This window comes from Homarus americanus, unplaced genomic scaffold (assembly GCF_018991925.1).
Source record: "Homarus americanus isolate GMGI-L3 unplaced genomic scaffold, GMGI_Hamer_2.0 scaffold48354, whole genome shotgun sequence".
Lineage (NCBI taxonomy): Eukaryota > Metazoa > Arthropoda > Malacostraca > Decapoda > Nephropidae > Homarus > Homarus americanus.
The window spans coordinates 5,500,617-5,519,056 of NW_024723833.1; the positions used below are offsets into that span (position 1 = coordinate 5,500,617).

The following is an 18,440-nucleotide window of genomic DNA, read 5'->3' on the forward strand; positions in this document are numbered from 1 at the left end:
GTATGTTGTGTGTGTATGTGTGTGTGTGTGTGTGAGCGTCCCAAAAACCGTATTAAGTCAACCAATAACCTGTGATATGGACCCTTGAAGCGAATGTTTGAACCGGACATTAGGCGGACACTGGGAAAAAACCCACTCTATACACCCGGGTCTCGGCACCTCTCAAGGACACTGATATATAACCCTATCAGTGTTATATTCTGGTAAACTTTTATAAAACAACTTAATTTTTAATAGAGTTACGTAGTTGACACCGATTGGATACTTAATTCATAGTTCCCTTAATCATGACCACACTTATCTCTCTCGGGGTCCAGTGAGGGCTGTCCCTTACGGGTCCAGTGTTAACATAGGAGAAAAACACGAGATTATCCGAGAAAATCCCTAAGATGATCCACGGGGTCAAGTAGGGTCACACGGGGTCACAGATGATCACACGGGGTCACGCAGGGTCACTAAAATAGATTGCAAGGTACTTACTGTGTATCAAGGAGTGACTGAGTGTGAGCGGTGTAGAGAGAGAGAGAGAGAGAAGAGCTACGGAAATCCGCTTAAATCCATCCCAGTGTAAGTAAATATTCCCTCTGTGTGTGGTGAATGAAGACAGTCGTGTGTGTGGCGGTGAACAAGTGAATAATTACGACATACACTCAGACACACTAGGGGGAGGGCTGGATTCACTTCTCCACCCCACCTGACTTGAGTGAGGAAGAGTTAACTTACTGAATGTTCCCTTTTAAGAGTAAAGCCTGTGTTATTGTGTAGTTGTTGTTGTAATAAGTGTCGTAGTTGTTGTTGTTGTTGTAATAAGTGTCATAGTTGTTGTTGTTGTTGTAATAAGTGTCGTTGTTGTTGTTGTTTTTGTAATAAATGATGTAGCGGTTGTAGTTATAGCAAAGTCTGTTATATCGAATTTCGTTATATAGAAGTCCGTTATACCAGAGTCCGTTATATGGAGGTTTCACTGCTTTACTTAGTTCAGAGACATTATGGGTATCTACAGTCGACATATTAAACGACTGGGAAAAGTAACTCGCTCATATACTCTGTTAACTCCTCTCTTTCTTGTTCTTCCTTTATCACTCTCTCTTTTCTCTGTGTCTCTCTCTCTCCCACTCATCTTTCTTTCTTTCTTTCTGCCACTATCTCTCATTTCTTTCTTTCCTTCTCTCATCCCCTCTCTCTCTCACTCTCTTTATTCTTGAGAAAATCTGCCTTGTTTACACAGTAGATGAGGCGCCAGAACAAGAAGATCTTTACGTGTTTAGACAGCTTGTGGAGTCAGTCTTATATTCTCGTTCACTGCCCAAAAGTTTCCTCCTCACCCCCTTATCCCTATCTTTCACCCCTACCTCTCTCACCTCCTACCCCTACCTCTCTCACCTCCTACCCCTACCTCTCACCCCACAAAGTTTCCTCCTAACCCCCTACCCCACCTCATGTACCTCCTACTACCTCTCATAACCCCACCAGATATTCCCCTTTCCCCAGACACTCTCCCCCACGTGAGAAAAAAATCGCGATAAACAAATTTACGAAAGATAAACAAGAAAAACTTCATCTTTTACTAGTGAAGGTGAGTGGAGGAGGAGCTTGGCCACACCCACATAACCAACCTTTGTGTGAGGGAGGAAATGCTAGCAGGTGTCATGTGGTGGGGAATTCTCTGTCTGCCCTAACCTCCCCAACCCTCCCCTCCTTCCATCCTCCCTCCCCTCCACACCCATTCCCGTACCTCCCACCTCACCCCTCCACTCCAAACCCTTTCCCTCCCCTCTTAAGTGCTTCCACCTACTGATGACCTCCACAGAGATAAACAATTATATTACCTGCAAATATAAGTTTTATTTTCATTTTCTCTACTGTAATATTCATCCGAAATATAATACATAAAAGGAGTACAGGTATTTTCATGTAACATCTACTTAAATAATACAGCAATAATACAAACTTCACACCCCCCTTTAATGCAGACCAAGAGTCACCCAAACTAGCGAGCGAGCCAGCCCCACTTCTCAGCCTGCCACCCCTTTCACTCTCTTCAGCCTGCCACCCCTTCCCTTTCCACAGCCAGCCACCCCCTTCCCTCTCCTCAGCCAGCCTGCCACCCCCCCCTCCATAAAAAAAAACTGGACAAAAACCATGATATATAAACATGATAGCGTCTTATGATGTGACAAGAAGATGCCTTTCCCAGATTGTGTGAGACAGCTAAGCCTCTATAGTAGGATTAAAGACAGACAAGTTAATAGCGTGATACTGCAAGGTAGTTAATTAGTTCCGCAGGTATACAGGTACATAATACTGTATAAAAACGTTTAGGGTAATGGTTGGGTTGGGGGTGAGGTGGGGTGAGGTGGGGTGGGGGGTGGGGTGGGGTGGGGTGGTGGGGTTGAGGTGGGAGAGGTGTGGTGTGATAGTGTTTCTTTATTAACATTCATAGTCTGGGAATTAGGTGCAAACTCTCTCTCTCTCTCTCTCTCTCTCTCTCTCTCTCTCTCTCTCTCTCTCAACTAGCAGTGCCAATGAGACATAAAAGCGTCACAGACATAAATAGCTCATAGTACAAGCATAGTCCGTGAGCCATTAAAACCTCATCTAATTACTACTTCGGTTAACCATGTCAACTAACACGTATTAAGAGGATGGGGAGGGGAAGGGAGGAGGTAGGATGGATGTGGGAGAGTGAGGGACAAGTAAGTATGATGGAAGGGTAGAAGGAAGGAGTGAAGGGAAGGAGGTTATGGTGGAATGGAGGTTGGTAGGGAAGAAGAGAGGAGGAAAGAAGGGGAGGGAGGGAGGGAGGGAGGGCGGTGAAGGAGAAAGGAATGTACAAGGAGGGAGGGAGGGAGGAAGGAAGGGACAGGGAAGCATGAGGAAAGGGATGGAGGGATAGAGGGAGATGGAGGAGAAGAGGGAGGGATGGAGGGATAGAGGAAGATGGAGAAGAGGGGGAAGAGGATAGAGGAAGATGAGGGAGGGGGGAGGGAGGGAGGCAGGAGTGTGTTGTGAGGTCAACGTACAACACGACCCAAGCACACAGGGAGACAGTAACCCTCACATGGACCAGATACCAGCGTCAAAAACAGGAAAGAATGTGTAAAATGGCTCGAATGATGGACAGACAGACAGAGAAACAGACAGAAAAATAGATAAATATACAGACAGACAGACAAATACATAGATATTCTGTCAAATTACCATAGAACTTTACATTGATTCAGGTTGTATAACAGACAATGCAGGTATACAGTTCAACACACACACACACTCTCTCTCTCTCTCTCTCTCTCTCTCTCTCTCTCTCTCTCTTGATCTATTTAAGAGTTTTAGCCCAAAGAAATAGAAGCAGAACGAACCTTTATAGAAACAACTGAACCTTACGTGTGTGTGGTCAAATAGGCCCTCCAGTCCTCCTGGGCCCCAACCAAATCTAGTTATTGGGATTGCTAGTCCAGTCCTAATGGGCCCCAAATCTTATGGGTCATAGTTTTATTAGTCGCATTGCATTTCAAGCTTGGCCACATGAGGTCTAAGGTTGGACATATTACATTATAAGCCTGGCCACACTACACCCCAACTTGGCCATATATTACATCTAGCCTTGTACATTTTATCTAACCTTGGCAACATTACATCTAAGCTTGGCCACCTTACACCCCAAGCCTGGCCACAATACCTTCACACGAGGCTTTTATGAGGAGTTGTGGCCACAATTTCCCTGATGATATAACCAGAGACTGCAGGTTTGGTGGCCGCCCCACGACCCCGCTAAGACGACACTGTGCCCCACGACCCCGCTAAGACGACACTGTGCCCCAGACCCCGCTAAGACGACACTGTGTCCGACCCCGCTAAGACGACACTGTGCCCACGACCCCGCTAAGACGACACTGTGCCCCACGACCCCGCTAAGACGACACTGTGCCCCACGACCCGCTAAGACGACACTGTGCCCCACGACCCGCTAAGACGACACTGTGCCCCACGGCCCGCTAAGACGACACTGTGCCGACCCCGCTAAGACGACACTGTGCCCCACGACCCGCTAAGACGACACTGCTGACCCCGCTAAGACGACACTGTGCCCACGACCCCGCTAAGACGACACTGTGCCCACGACCCCGCTAAGACGACACTGTGCCGACGCTAAGACGACACTGTGCCCCGACCCGCTAAGACGACACTGTACGACCCGCTAAGACGACACTGTGCCCCGACCCGCTAAGACGACACTATGTCCACGACCCCGCTAAGACGACACTGTGCCCCACGACCCCTAAAGACGACACTGTGCCGCTAACCGACCCGCTAAGACGACCTGCCCCACGACCCGCTAAGACGACACTGTGCACGACCCCGCTAAGACGACACTGTGCCCCACGACCCCGCTAAGACGACACTATGTCCCACGACCCCGCTACTGTGCCCCACGACCCCGCTAAGACGACACTGTGCCCCACGACCCCGCTAAGACGACTCCCCACGACCCCGCTAAGACGACACTGTGCCCCACGACCCCGCTAAGACGACACTAGCCCCACGACCCCACTAAGACGACACTGCCCCACGACCCGCTAAGACGACACTGTGACCCCGCTAAGACGACACTGTGTCCCACGACCTGCTAAGACGACAACGACTAAGACGACACTGTGCCCCACGACCCCGCTAAGACGACAACGAAGACGACACTGTGTCCCTGTAAGACGACACTGTGCCCCACGACCCGCTGACCCCGCGACAAGACGACACTGTGCCCACGACCTTATTAGAGACGACACTGTGCCCCACGACCCGCTAAGACGACACTATGCCCCACGACCAGCTAATACGACTCGGTGCCACGCCTCCTCCTCTCCCACGGCCATCACGTGTGTAACAGGCTGTCTCATCCTCCTCCTCATCCTCTGTGATATACGACACATCACCCACACATTCATATCAAACAGTGCCCCCAGATTATATCAGTGTGTGTGTGTGTGTGTGTGTGTATGTATGTGTGTGTGTGTGTGTGTGTGTGTGTGTGTGTGTGTATGCATGTGTGTATGTATGCGTGTGTGTGTGTATGCATGTGTGTGTGTGTGTCCGTGTGTGTGTGTGTGTGCATGTGTGTATGTATGTGTATGTGTGTGTGTATGCATGTGTGTGTATGTGTGTGTGTGTATGTGTGTGTGTGTGTGTGTGTGTGTGTGTGTGTGTGTGTGTGTGTGTGTGTGTGTGTGTGTCCGTGTGTGTGTGCGTGTGCGTGTGTGTCCGTGTGTGTGTGTGTGGTTAGGTCCTATGAGATCAGGATAGATTTGGTTAGGGTTAGGTTAGGTTACGTTAGGTCCTATGAGATCCGGATAGATTCGGTTAGGGTTAGGTTAAGGTTATATTAGTTAATTAGGTCAAGTTATATTCGGTTTGTCTCTTGTTGAGGAAGAATCAGCATAAGTCTTAGTCTATTTAAAGACTCATCATCACACACTTCAAGAAATCATGCCTTGCCTCACAACCCACACGATAGTCTACAAAAAAAAATCCTCGAGGCTACAGACTACCCCTCACACCCATACGATAGTCTACTACTTAATAATAGTCCTTGAGGCTACAGACTACCCCTCACACCCACACGATAGTCTACTACTTAATAATAGCCCTCGAGGCTACACGGACTACCCCTCACACCCACGATCAAGTTTCATTAACAATCCCTACGTTAATTTCGTTCAGCAGTTCAGTAATTTGTGTTAAGTGAACTTGTCTAATTAAGATAAAAGCTCGGAGTTAATTTTAATGTTATTTTGGTTACATAATTTTTTGCCTGTGTTAAATAGGGTCTTGTGTCTTCACTTACAAGACAAACACACAGTCAGGGTGTAGTTCTGGCGCCATTTTAAGTACAGCTTAAAATGCCAGCTTAAAGTCCACCCCGTTATATTAGTTTAAAATGCCAGCTTAAGTCCACCTCATTATATTACAGCTTAAAATGGCATCTTAAAGCCCACGTTATATTACACCTTAAAATGGCAGCTTAAAGTCCACCGTTATATTACAGCTTAAAGTCCATCCTGTTATACTTCAGCTTAAAATAGCAGCTTAAGTCCACCCCGTTATATGGATTCTTACTTCTGCAGCCACGAGGAAAATTTACCGTGAGAACCTCTAGTGATTCTCCCCTCCAGCACCACCTTTCTCCTAGCACCTCTCAGCAGCGCCTCCCTCCTACCAGCGCCTCCCTCCCAGCACCTCTTTCTCAGCAGCGCCTCCCCCCTAGCAGCACCACCTTTCTCCTAGCACCTCTCAGCAGCGCCTCCCTCCCAGCACCACCTTTCTCCTAGCACCTCTCAGCAGCACCTTCCTCCTAGCAGCGCCTCCATCCCAGCACTTCTTTCTCAGCAGCGCCTCCCTCCTAGCAGCGCCTCCCTCCCAGCACCACCTTTCTCCTAGCACCTCTCAGCAGCGCCTCCCTCCTAGTCACCACCTTGGCCTGTACTGTACATTATGGGAGAGGTGTTAAGAGGTTATAATCCTGCCAGAGTCGTCGAGGAGGAAGAGGGAATAGGAAAAGAAGGAGGAGGAGGAGGAGGAGGAGGAGGAGGCTGGAGAAGAAGAGGAGGAGGAGAAAGTGGAAGAAAATGAGAAGAAAGGGGATGACAAGAACACCAATCGAATATAAACACAAGACAAAATGCCGTGTACAAGTAAAATCCGCCCCCCTACCCCCCAGGTTCCCGTGAAAGCAACGGGGGAAAGGGAGTTCACGTCACGCCATAGCTAAGACCAATAATTATATAACTGTCTATATCTATAAATATCTATCAACCACAAGTGCAAAGTGATGATTGATATTGGTGAATAGTTACTCCATCTGAGGTCATGTTGTGATAGATCTTAATTACTACATTGTGTTTGGTCAAAGGTTAAAAAGAGCGATTTGTTCCAAGTTGACCATTTTCGTAAGGAAAGTTTGGAGAGACAGTGTGGTTTCGGGAAGGGGGGAGGAGGGGCAGTGTGGAGGGGAAGGGCAGTGTGGTGGGGAAGGGCAGTGTGGTGGAGAAGGGCAGTGTGGTGGGGAAGGGCAGTGTGGTGGAGAAGGAGCAGTGTGGGTGGGGGGAGAAGGAGCAGTGTGGGTGGAGGGTGAGGGGGAGAAGCAGCACACAAGCCGTCATGGTTTATAATGTTGTCAACACTGGCATAACTCAGCCTCTTACAGGAGCAGAGTGAGAGTGTTCGGTGGTGGTGGTGACTATACAGTGAGGTAAGTGGCCATTAATGAATTGGCAACTCAACTACAACGAGGACTGCCACAAGATTCTCAGATCAAATTTTCTTCATTATTTAAACAAATATAAGAACATTTAGAAACTTCTCATGACTTTAAATAACTTGAAAATTGTATTATTATAATAATTCTACCTTTGGAGTGTTTAATATTTATCCTGACAGTGATACAGCCGAAAACAGATCCACCAATCACAATTCCCATTACATACAGCCTTACTTAAACAAGTATTGCCAGGTAAAATTGCCAGTTCGAGACCCAAGCCGGGGAATCTTTGGCTGACTGTACATACTGTACGTATGTATATATCTCAGTCCATATAGCACGCGGACTTCCATATTCAAACAATATTTCACTAGTCGGGAATCGAACCCTGAACCTCTAAATGTGAACAGGGTTCGATTCCCGACTAGTAAGGTATTATTTTTATTTTATTTTATTTTTTTTTTTATTGGGCACCCCCTACATCCTTGTGTAAGGTGAAGCGCAGAAGCGTTTACAGCGCCCAACAGGGAAGCATGCTAAGTTCATGCTTGCCTTTATGTCTCATGAGTTAAGGGCGTAGAAGCCTGAAGAGTCAAGGGCGTAGAAGCCTGAAGAGTCAAGGGCGTAGAAGCCTGAAGAGTCAGTGGTTTATGTCATCAAGATATTGGAAGCTCCAACAACTTTCCCCTGAATACGAATTCGCAACCTTCGACCTCCAACAGGTACCTACTTTACTGCTAGGTGAACAGGGACTAATGGGGGCTAGGAAGTAAGTCCAAACAACTTCCACCGACCCGGGAATCGAACCCGTGACATATGTATGTACTATATGCATGTGGGTGACCTATGGTGTAAAGGTCAACATGCTCGCCTCGCAGGGTGATATGGGCAAGTTTCTTTACCCCATTTGCCTCTGTCTACCCAGCAATAATTGGGGACCTGAGTGTTATTCGATTTGCGGATCGTGTTCCTGGGTAATGGTTGGCCAGTGCTGTTGGCGAGTTGTTCGGTCTTCTCGAACTATTCCTTGACACAGGGTCATGCAGCTCGTTAACTTAGGGTGTGGTTGTTGTGTTGGCGACAGTTTCTACAGAATTTATACCTTAAACAAATTCACGCCTAGGTGGCCCTAGGGCCGGCCATCCTCGATTTCGAGGGGCATCCATTAATGTATGTATGTTTGTATGTATGGCAACCCCTATAACCCGTACACCCCCCACACACACACACGGATCTGGACCACCACCACACAGTACTGCACTGCCTCACTGTCACAACATCACAACATACACACATTAATCACCAGACACATGAACCCCTCTTCGCTTGTTGTATGTTGTATGTAAAATAGACGTGGGTCGCCTTTCTTGTCCCCGCACCGCCCCCGTCCTGATGGTGGAGGAGGAGCCAGCCCAAACTTTACAACTTTACTGGGTATTATATTAGTTTCAGTCATCTAGGTAATATTTTAAGAATTTAGGTTAGGTTAGATCGAGTTTCTGGGTTCTGTGGTTAGGTTAGGTTAGCGTTAAGTTAGGGTAGGTTAGGCTAGCGTTAGGGTGGTTAATCTTCAGGTAATCCGTGGATAAGGAGGTGAGAGGAGACAGCTGCCCCACAAACTCTGCCAGCCTTCAACAGTCACAACAAGTAACACCCAACCTTCAACACAACGGGTCACAACCATGTTAGTGACTCACGTAGCCTTCACCAACACAACGAGTCACACCCATGTTACTTCATGTAGCTAAGTAACAAGTAACTTCTGATATAGCAATAATAAACATATATACTAACTAATCTTTACATCAACTCACAGCTTAGGAGTCTTCAGCCGCTGCCAGTGATGTTGTAGGTGTCATTCAGTACTAACCTGAGTACCAAGGAAGGTAGAGTACTTTACCTCCCTTGCAGAGTACCTCAGGTCACCTTGATAACTCCACCACACCCATACCTGTACTGGTCCATGTGTGTATGTGTCGGGGGATGTCGTTGAGGTTGTTGTAAGTACCGAACGATCCCAACTGTTTTACGAATGCTTGTTTATAGATGGTGTTTATTTTACTGTGTATATATGAATGTATGTACTCGTATGTATGACTGAATGCATGTATGGTTGTTTCAGGTCAGTTGGAGAGATTTAACAACCTGTACATCGACAAGCTGGAGCGAGAACTGTCCACCACCTCAGCCAAGTTAGCTTCCCTGGAGGCGACCGTCAGGAGCATCGCCGACCGCGCCGCCGCCTGGGACAACATCCAAAACCATATGACTGTGTGGACCGACCAGTCAAGGACCATGGAGCGTAAACTGGATATACTTAACAGGTGCGTCACTTTTACTTACACACACAGTTTATATTGGTTAGTGTACGTTAGGTTGAGCTGGGTTGGGTTGAGTTGAGTTGGGTTAGTTTAGTACAGTATAGTTTAGGTTCAGGGGTTCAGTATGTTTTGATAACCTTCTTCAACATATGTGGTAGTCTAGTGTGTTGTGTCATGTGTGTGTCACGTGTTTCGGCAGGTGTCACGAGAAGCAGGACTCGTGGGAGATCCGCCTCAACGCCGTCGACGCCCTCAACCACAAGCTGACGGCCCTCGATAAGAAGATCAACGCCATGACGCGCCTCGAATTTAAGGTGGAGCAGGTGTCGGAGCGTGTCGAGGAGGTGAGTAGTGCAGGTGTCGAGGAGGTGAGTAGTGTAGGTGTCGAGGAGGTGAGTAGTGTAGGTGTCGAGGAGGTGAGTAGTGCACGTGACCCACAACACCTCCCTCACTACCCTCCAACAATGACACCCCCTCCACCCATCCTTACCCCCAACAATGACACCCCCTCCACCCCTTCCTACCCTCCAACGATGACCCTCTCTCCACCTCCCTCATTACCCTCCCAACAGTAAACTGGGTTTCTCCTGCAGGTGGACTCAACGGTGAACTGGGTAAAGAAGCAGATGGACACCCCGGAACACCCCATCATCACGGAGTTCGCTGGTCGTGGCCTCCTCAGCTCCCTGGTCACCATCGAGAACAAGCTGGAGAACATCACCCAGTCTCTAGCTGACGGTGGTGGCAGTGGTGGTGGTAGTAGTAGTGGTAGTGGTGGTCGTGTGTCTACCAGCGGCGATTACAATACTTATAAGAGGCCCAGGGTAAGTGTCCTCTCTCTCTCTCTCTCTCTCTCTCACTAAATACACAAACAAATAAGTTTGTCAAAATTCTGATAACTCGTTGAAACAAAAGAACTCCATAAACACAATTTTTTTTCTTTCTAAAATTTTCCCGCCAAAACACCAACTTCCAACCATCGTGTAGCTCTGACAGAAGCAAGACGATATATCAACAACACCGAGACTCTGGCACCAACAAGAGAGTACAGGATTTTGTTTATCGTCTCTGATAAATACGTTATACAGCCTCATGTTAAACCGAGAATCACACACACTCACAAGACAATGTTAAATTCACACCATCCGTACGATCCTAAGGAATTGAAGACGTGTTTAGTTTTATTGCCATTATTTTACAACTTTATTTACAACCATTATGATTCATATTCGGTGTAAAATTTCTTGGGAGTTAAAAAGGTGTATTAATGGTGTAACTGGTGTTGTACAGGGGCGGGTCCTGGGGGAGGGGGTCCTGGGATTCCGGATCTCCCCTTTTCATCAGATAATTCCAATATTTATCTTTAATGCAGTGTTGCACTCACGCATTTTTGCATAATAAACAGTAATTACTATTGACCTCAGAATATCTCCTAATATCAAGTGCACATGACCTCAAAATGCCCCTGATATTGGCCAGATTTAAAAAAAAAATTCTGGGGAAGGCTTACAGCGCCCTCGCTGTGCTCGCCAGGTTCCCCCCGCCTCCCCCCACCCCCCCATTTGATATTCCTGGATCCGCCCGTGGGTTGTGAGTTAACAGTGATGGGGTAAGAGTTAACAATGGTTGATGGTTAACAAGAGGTGTTCCTCCCCAGCAGGTGCATGGCTCCAGGTACAGGCAGGTGAGGCCCACGGTGGAGCCTGAACCTGGTATTACCTTTACTACAGGGTATGATGGTTAGTATCTCTCCCACTTTCTCTCTCAATCTTACTTTCTTTATGATGGTTAGTATCTCTCTCTTTGCCTCACTTTCTCTCTCACTATCTTACTTTCTTTATGATGGTTAGTATCTCTCCCACTTTCTCTCTATCTTACTTTCTTTATGATGGTTAGTATCTCTCTCTTTGCCTCACTTTCTCTCTCACTATCTTACTTTCTTTATGATGATTAGTATCTCTCTCTCTTTGCCTCACTTTCTCTGTCACTATCTTACTTTCTTTATAATGATTAGTATCTCTCTCTCTCACTTTATAATAGTGTCTCTCTCTATCTCACTTTCATTCATTTACAGTCTTTACATTGAATATATTAATCTATGTTTATTTACTAATATACCGAGAACTTATTTATATGTTAGATGGTAAACATATTTTGGTCGGTTGGGAAACAAAACATATCTTGTTATTGTTGGTATAATGACGTCATTCCCTCTGTTAGGATAGTTTATAATGGGCTGGAGGTCAGATAGGCCCCAGTCCAATTAGGACCTAACCTAACCTGACTTACCCTAACCTAACCTACCTTAACTTGACCTAATTTAACCTATCCTATCCTAACTTGACCTAACAAAAATCTAACTACCTTCCCATTTCAATCACCATCCCTGTCTCCAAATCAGACGTCCTCTGGTCACGGTTCTACCCTGATCTAATTACCACCTAATCACGTCCTAAAGCAGTTCTTATCAAATAGAGAGGATTGACTAATCTCGGACTTACCACGACTGAGTGAATCCCCAATCCTGACTGCATCATCTGGCTCGGAAGTCTTGTCAGTTTTGGGCTAGATTGGCTACTACCTGAGCAAGATGGTCAGTTTTGGGCTAGATTGGCTACTACCTGAGCAAGATGGTCAGTTTTGGGCTAGATTGGCTATTACCTGAGCAAGATGGTCAGTTTTGGGCTAGATTGGCTATTACCTGAGCAAGATGGTCAGTTTTGGGCTAGATTGGCTATTACCTGAGCAAGATGGTCAGTTTTGGGCTAGATTGTATTACCTGAGCAAGATGGCCTTTTGGGCTAGATTGGCTACTACCTGAGCAAGATGGTCAGTTTTGGGCTAGATTGGCTATTACCTGAGCAAGATGGTCAGTTTTGGGCTAGAATGGCTACTACCTGAGCAAGATGGTCAGTTTTGGGCTAGATTGGCTACTACCTGAGCAAGATGGTCAGTTTTGGGCTCGATTGGCTACTACCTGAACAAGATGGTCAGTTTTGGGCTAGATTGGCTACTACCTGAGCAAGATGGTCAGTTTTGGGCTACATTAGCTACTACCTGAGCAAGATGGTCAGTTTTGGGCTACATTAGCTACTACCTGAGCAAGATGGTCAGTTTTGGGCACTTCCCACGATCGCTAAATCATTATATAATTTTATTTATTTATTTTAATGCCAATAATATTAACTTAACCTAACATAATGATCCTAGGTTAAAATAGATTACGTTTGAGGTCAGATTAAGTTACGTTAATTTTGAGTAGATTATATTAAGTTTTGTAAGGTTAGTATAAGTCTGGTTTAGTTAGGTTAGGATAAGACTGGCTGATAATGGATTAGGTTAGGTTAGGTCTGACTGGTCCATGTCACAGGAAATATAATTGGCCTCCCGGTGCCGTTCGTGGTAACTCTCTCAACACTGATCATTTTGCAATAATCTAAACCTCGGCCCTCCCCCCACCTTCACCAGAGTCCGGGACGTGCTACCTTCACCCCCGGGACTCCCGCAGACTGCAGGACGTCAGTGCTAAAGTGGACCTGGTGTTCGACCGTCTCACTGACCCGGACTACGACTACGACTACTTCGTCAGTATGTAGCTCGACACCCACACCCTGGCTCCCTCAGTGCGCAACTAATCCAAAAAGTATCGAGACCTCAGACGTCCGAAAAATATGAAACCTCGGGCAAAGACGTAATAAAGCTGGTGCATATGGTAAAGTTCACACACCTCCCATATTAGTGGTATAAACATGGCTACACCACCGCCACAATGTTGTTGACTTATAGCTGCTGCAGATACGTCTCTCTTCAGATTACAGAAAATGGATCCTGTGCTTTTTGTGTTGCGAGTTATTCTGGTTTATCATAATTCGTTTATTTTTGTTCATCACATGTTTCGGCCATAATGTATGCAAGTGTGTTGTGCACCTACCAGGCCATCTTCGAATCCATGCGAACTTCATAATGTATACTATAGTCAGAGGCACCAACCCATACATGAACGCATCTGAGGGTCTTGATACTTTTTTGGTTTGGCTGTACCTCTATAGTTACTGAACACCCGACTCCTACCTTACGCTCACGTTTAGTATTAGTCGCATTTTTTTAATATTATGATCATTATTGTTGATGCTATTACTATAAGTGTTATTATTTATATTATCACAATTTAAAAATAGATGCATGTTTTACGAACTACATATATCTTACATGACGTAACGCTGTACATTAAATACATGTGTCTGTAAAACGTTAATGTAGATGAAGTAAGGCATCACGCCGCCGCGCCATGTAAACAAAGACATCAACCTCTACTCTGGTGCTGCTCTCCACTATAAGACCTTGTGACAGCTGACTGTGTCTGTCTTCACCTCAGGTCGGGTTGACAATGTTTTCTAGACTGGCACTTTGTACATCTACTGTTGTCTTATTAGACGCCACAACCTTACATCACGACCCCAGTGGGAATATCGCCCTAAATGTCCTTTCTTACAGCCATTCTTGGTTGAATCGACTTATTGTATTGATTACCATTCTTTGTATACCAGTACATGTGAATTTGCGCGATGATTATCCAAAATAAACATCTACCGAATTATCCCCCCAGGTCACCTCCACCAGCGGCCGTCATCCCTCACAGTCCCTAGCGGCGACGGCCACAACGGCGGCGTCAACAGAGACAACAGCGAAGAGGAACCCTCGCCCGAGCACCTCTTCGCCAGGTTCTGGAAGAGCCTCTTCTCGCCCTTCAAGAAAATGAAGAGACGATTCCGAGTGTTCGAAAACCAGCTGACTGCCGTACAGAGGTACTGTGACGTCACCGCTTGGCAATATGGTGTCAACTCTTAGTAAGTTGACGTCAGCTTTTAGTTAAGTGACTTAAAAATTTGTTAGTGCAACGGGCCGTCATGGTAAAATTACACTACTGTATCGCTTATTAATGTAACGTTGCCTCTTGGTGATTTGTATTAAACCAGATGTTCCTCCCGCGGACGGTCAGGTCGTGTAATGAGTCAGGGAGCTTGGAGGCGTACGTGGCGGAGGTGGGCGGTGTGGTGCAGAAGAAGCTGGTGCCGTTGGACCAGGCGCTCAGGGAGGAGATGGAGGTGACCCGCGTGGCAGTCAACGACCAGTCAGCCAATATTGAGAAGGTGTCACAGGTGAGACAGAGCCCACGGTGATGTATGAGGAGTACAGTACTGCTGCTTTACCTGCTGCTTGTTAAGTGTTCACAGCAGAGAACAACACAAATGATTTATGCTGCAACAAGTAAGATTATTCACCCCACCCCCCCTGCTTAACATCCCAGCTCTAAACATATGCTATTACAGTTCTTGGTGACCTTTGTTCATTTGCATGACTTAAAGCAATGTCTGGTACAGTTATGTTGGGTAATGTTGTGGTGTTATGACAGGCAGTGGGCAACACGGCGTACGTGAGCGAGCAGCTGCTGACGGAGATGACCAACCAGTTCCAGGCTCTACGGACCAACATCCAGGACAGGTTTGACGAGACCAGGAACCTCATCCTCCAGTACTGTGCTGGTGGCCACAACCCCCGAGAGCCAGACTACACCCCGAGGGAGGATCCTTACACCCCAAGGCAGGATCCCAACACCCCGAGGGAGGATCCCTACACCCCGAGGGAGGAACCCTACACCCCGAGGGAGGAGCCCTACACCCCGAGGGAAACGCCATCACGACCAACCTACCCCACCACAGCAACGACCAGAGCTCCACAGTACGCCCCGCCAACACCACCGCTCCCCACCTCCCCCAGGTTGGTCCACGCTCACACTGGTACAACTATCAAGTGTTCAGGATGACCTAACACACTTTAAAACTCCATCCTCAATGAACTACACATGAGGTTAATATTTTTACCTTTGTATTATTGTTAACGATGTGATAAACACTTTGTCGAATATCTTCACATTAACACCTGACTATTACAGGTAGCCTTTAAAATATTGGCATGTTATACTGTTGTGTTTTACGGCGTTTTCTCTAGTTTTCCCTCTGAGCACCTTACTGCTGTGCTCACGTGTAGAGCTAACAAGGCCCAACAAAGTATTCCTAAAAGATCTTAATTCCAGAGTAGAGAATGTCAGACACAGAGACAACCAGGTTGAGCCTCCACAAGTAGAGCCAGAGATACACACTTTACAAGGAGGAAGGGGCCACAGATTTCGTACTCGCTACAGATATCGATTTCATGATCCACCTCAGAACAAAATGGTAAAAGCCAACCGCCACTCTGTAAAACAAGCCATAAGCAGAAAGTCATCCCAGCCCAGGAGAGGCAGGAAAAAAGGCTCCCGTAAGACATCCAGACGTAGAGGCCGACCAAGGATGGGTTCCGAGCGGCGACAACCTGAAGGGTTGCATGTAGGCCGGGCCACACGAAATGTTGCCAACCAAACATCGACTGCCTCCGACCTGTGAGTGTTGCCATTATGGCTGCTACTCCTTCATATCTTTGAGCCTGCGTTAAAACCTTTCGGAGATGACTAAACTTCTTACAAAGCTCTGCCCTTCAATGACCGCCATAGTGAACGTCTGCTGCAATAGTTGCATTTGTCACCACTTAAGTCGCTCCATTTCTCTAAACATGTTGTGATCTTCAGTAGATGCTGTACTGTACTGTGTACGTCATTAACCGCACACTCACCTCAACAGTGAGGACTCAAGTGTCCTTCGGTGAATGCTTGAATATGTTCTATGTGACCGAACTCTTAAGAGCACAGGAGGCTTGTTGGCTTAAGCTTGTTGAGTTTGTGCACCAGACACACGAGGACTGGCAGTGGTATTGTCCTCCAGGGGTCAAGGCTGGCGCCAAGTCACATAAACTCAGTAAATAATATAAGGTAGAATGAGCTTGAGAATGACTAAATGAAATAATAAATTAAAACGAAACTGTTCTAACATGTATTAAAACCCCCCACTCACACACTTCTTTGTTTACTATCATAAGTAAGTATAACTTTTGTCCATAAACCTACATGACATGACACAGCAGAGCCCCAGCTACGTCATATACTGTACACCGTCATTCAGTATCGTTATTTGAGGAGATTTATGTGTTCAAAAAAATGACAACATATATGTGAGTGAGTGAGTGAGGCGTGACAGTGTTGTTCCCGCCAGCAGCAAGGGCGTGACGGACTGTTCTGACCTCTTGTCGCAGGGCGTCACCCACAGCACTCTCTTCAACTTCAGCCCCGGGTCACTGTACCACCTCCAGCAGGGACATGACTTCTACACCAGGTAAATCACTTACAACTCAACCAACGTCTATACTGTATTGTCTTTGACCACCGTTTTGAAAATATATGATTATGTCTGAAGACACTGAAGAAAAAATGACTTAAAAATATTATAAAGTAAACACCACACACTACACCCCTTCCCCCTCCATCACACCCCTCCCTCTCCATCACACACTACACCCCTCCCCTCTCCACCACACACCACACCCCTCCCTCTCCATTACACACTACACCCCTTCCCCCTCCACCACACACTACACCCCTCCCCCTCCACTGCACACCACACCCCTACCCCTCCACCACACTACACACCTACCTCCCTCCACCACACAATACACCCCTACCCCTCTCCCCCCCCCACAGGTATTGTGATCTAGAGACAGGGGGTGGCGGGTGGACAGTGATCCAGAGACGAGGAATGTACGGCCCGCCTTACTTAAACTTCACGAGGGACTGGCAAGAGTACAAAGAAGGTTTTGGTGATATTTCAAGAGAGTTCTGGTGGGGCAACGATAATATATACAGGTATGTGATGTTTATTATATTTACCAAAATGATCTGTGTCGGTACCATGTTTCAAGCGTTCTTCTTTTCTGATCGAAAGTATAAAGAGACACACATTTTTCGTGACTGGGTTAGGTTAGGGTGTTTAATCATCAGGTAAAATAAGCTAGGGTGCCTAATCTCCAGGTGGCCCACCATTATCTATGCAGTATAGTAAAACAGCTAACACGTTGGTTGTGGGTCTTAGGCTGTTGAGGGACCAGGACGTGATGATCCGCTTCGACTTGTGGGACTTCGAGGACAACTACGCCTATGCCGAGTACCTCAGCTTCAGGTGGGTCTCAATTCATAACAACACAATGCTTCCAGAACTGATTCACCTCATATAAAGTAAACCTCCATATCTCATGCACTACAAGGATATTCTTCTGGTCCTTAAAAATACACAAGTTTCTGCATTACAATAAGCTAGAAATATAAACACTCAGTGCGTAGATTCCTCAACCTGTCCACCTCCACTGACACCCTCCATGTACACCTACAGGATTGGAGCAGAGATGGACAACTACCGCCTGAATGTGTTCGGTTACCGCGGCAACGCCTCTGACAGCTTCTCGGCCCACAACGGCTACCTCTTCTCCACATACGACCGTGACAACGACGAGGCCCCTGAGTGTTGTCCCTGCGCCCCGGCCTATGGCGGTGGCTGGTGGTTCTACAGGTAGGTATTGCCCCTGTGCCCCGGCCTGTAGTGATAGATGGCAGTTCTACAGTTCCACGCTAAATCTTAGTAACATCTGCTGTGTTACTTTTACAGTTGAATGTCAAAAACTTATATACCAAGTCTATCTTTTCTTACACTCATCCACATAGCTTCTCGCTACCTCCAGTCAATAAAGCCAGCATCACCTAAACATTTCCAAGTGTCGTCGTTGCCTAACTATCCCAACACTCATGAAGTAAACCAAGCCTCAGGCGGCACGATGCATCAAGGGTAATACGATAGCAAAAGACTGCTGTCTATAAAATCACGAAATTAATTAAATTTTTCATTTAGAATTCAGCCATTTAACTACTAAGGCAGAGTGCACATTGT

General features: G+C 46.6%; 1 protein-coding gene across 7 annotated transcripts in view; it reads left to right on the forward strand.

Moving 5' to 3' along the window:
* Positions 1-18,440, forward strand: part of LOC121863773 — a 62,669-nt gene that overhangs the window by 41,334 nt on the left and 2,895 nt on the right. Inside the window, exons 2-14 of one of the 7 annotated variants that reach the window (XM_042362563.1) lie at positions 9,375-9,576; positions 9,773-9,917; positions 10,167-10,397; positions 11,231-11,312; positions 13,042-13,161; positions 14,180-14,378; positions 14,573-14,732; positions 14,987-15,351; positions 15,668-16,012; positions 16,719-16,838; positions 17,204-17,365; positions 17,592-17,678; positions 17,889-18,065. In XM_042362563.1, the coding sequence (XP_042218497.1) occupies positions 9,375-9,576; positions 9,773-9,917; positions 10,167-10,397; positions 11,231-11,312; positions 13,042-13,161; positions 14,180-14,378; positions 14,573-14,732; positions 14,987-15,351; positions 15,668-16,012; positions 16,719-16,838; positions 17,204-17,365; positions 17,592-17,678; positions 17,889-18,065 (2,395 nt within the window). The remainder of the gene's footprint in view (positions 1-9,374; positions 9,577-9,772; positions 9,918-10,166; positions 10,398-11,230; positions 11,313-13,041; positions 13,162-14,179; positions 14,379-14,572; positions 14,733-14,986; positions 15,352-15,667; positions 16,013-16,718; positions 16,839-17,203; positions 17,366-17,591; positions 17,679-17,888; positions 18,066-18,440) is intronic. The other 6 variants (XM_042362564.1, XM_042362565.1, XM_042362568.1 and 3 more) reach the window with 6 other exon arrangements.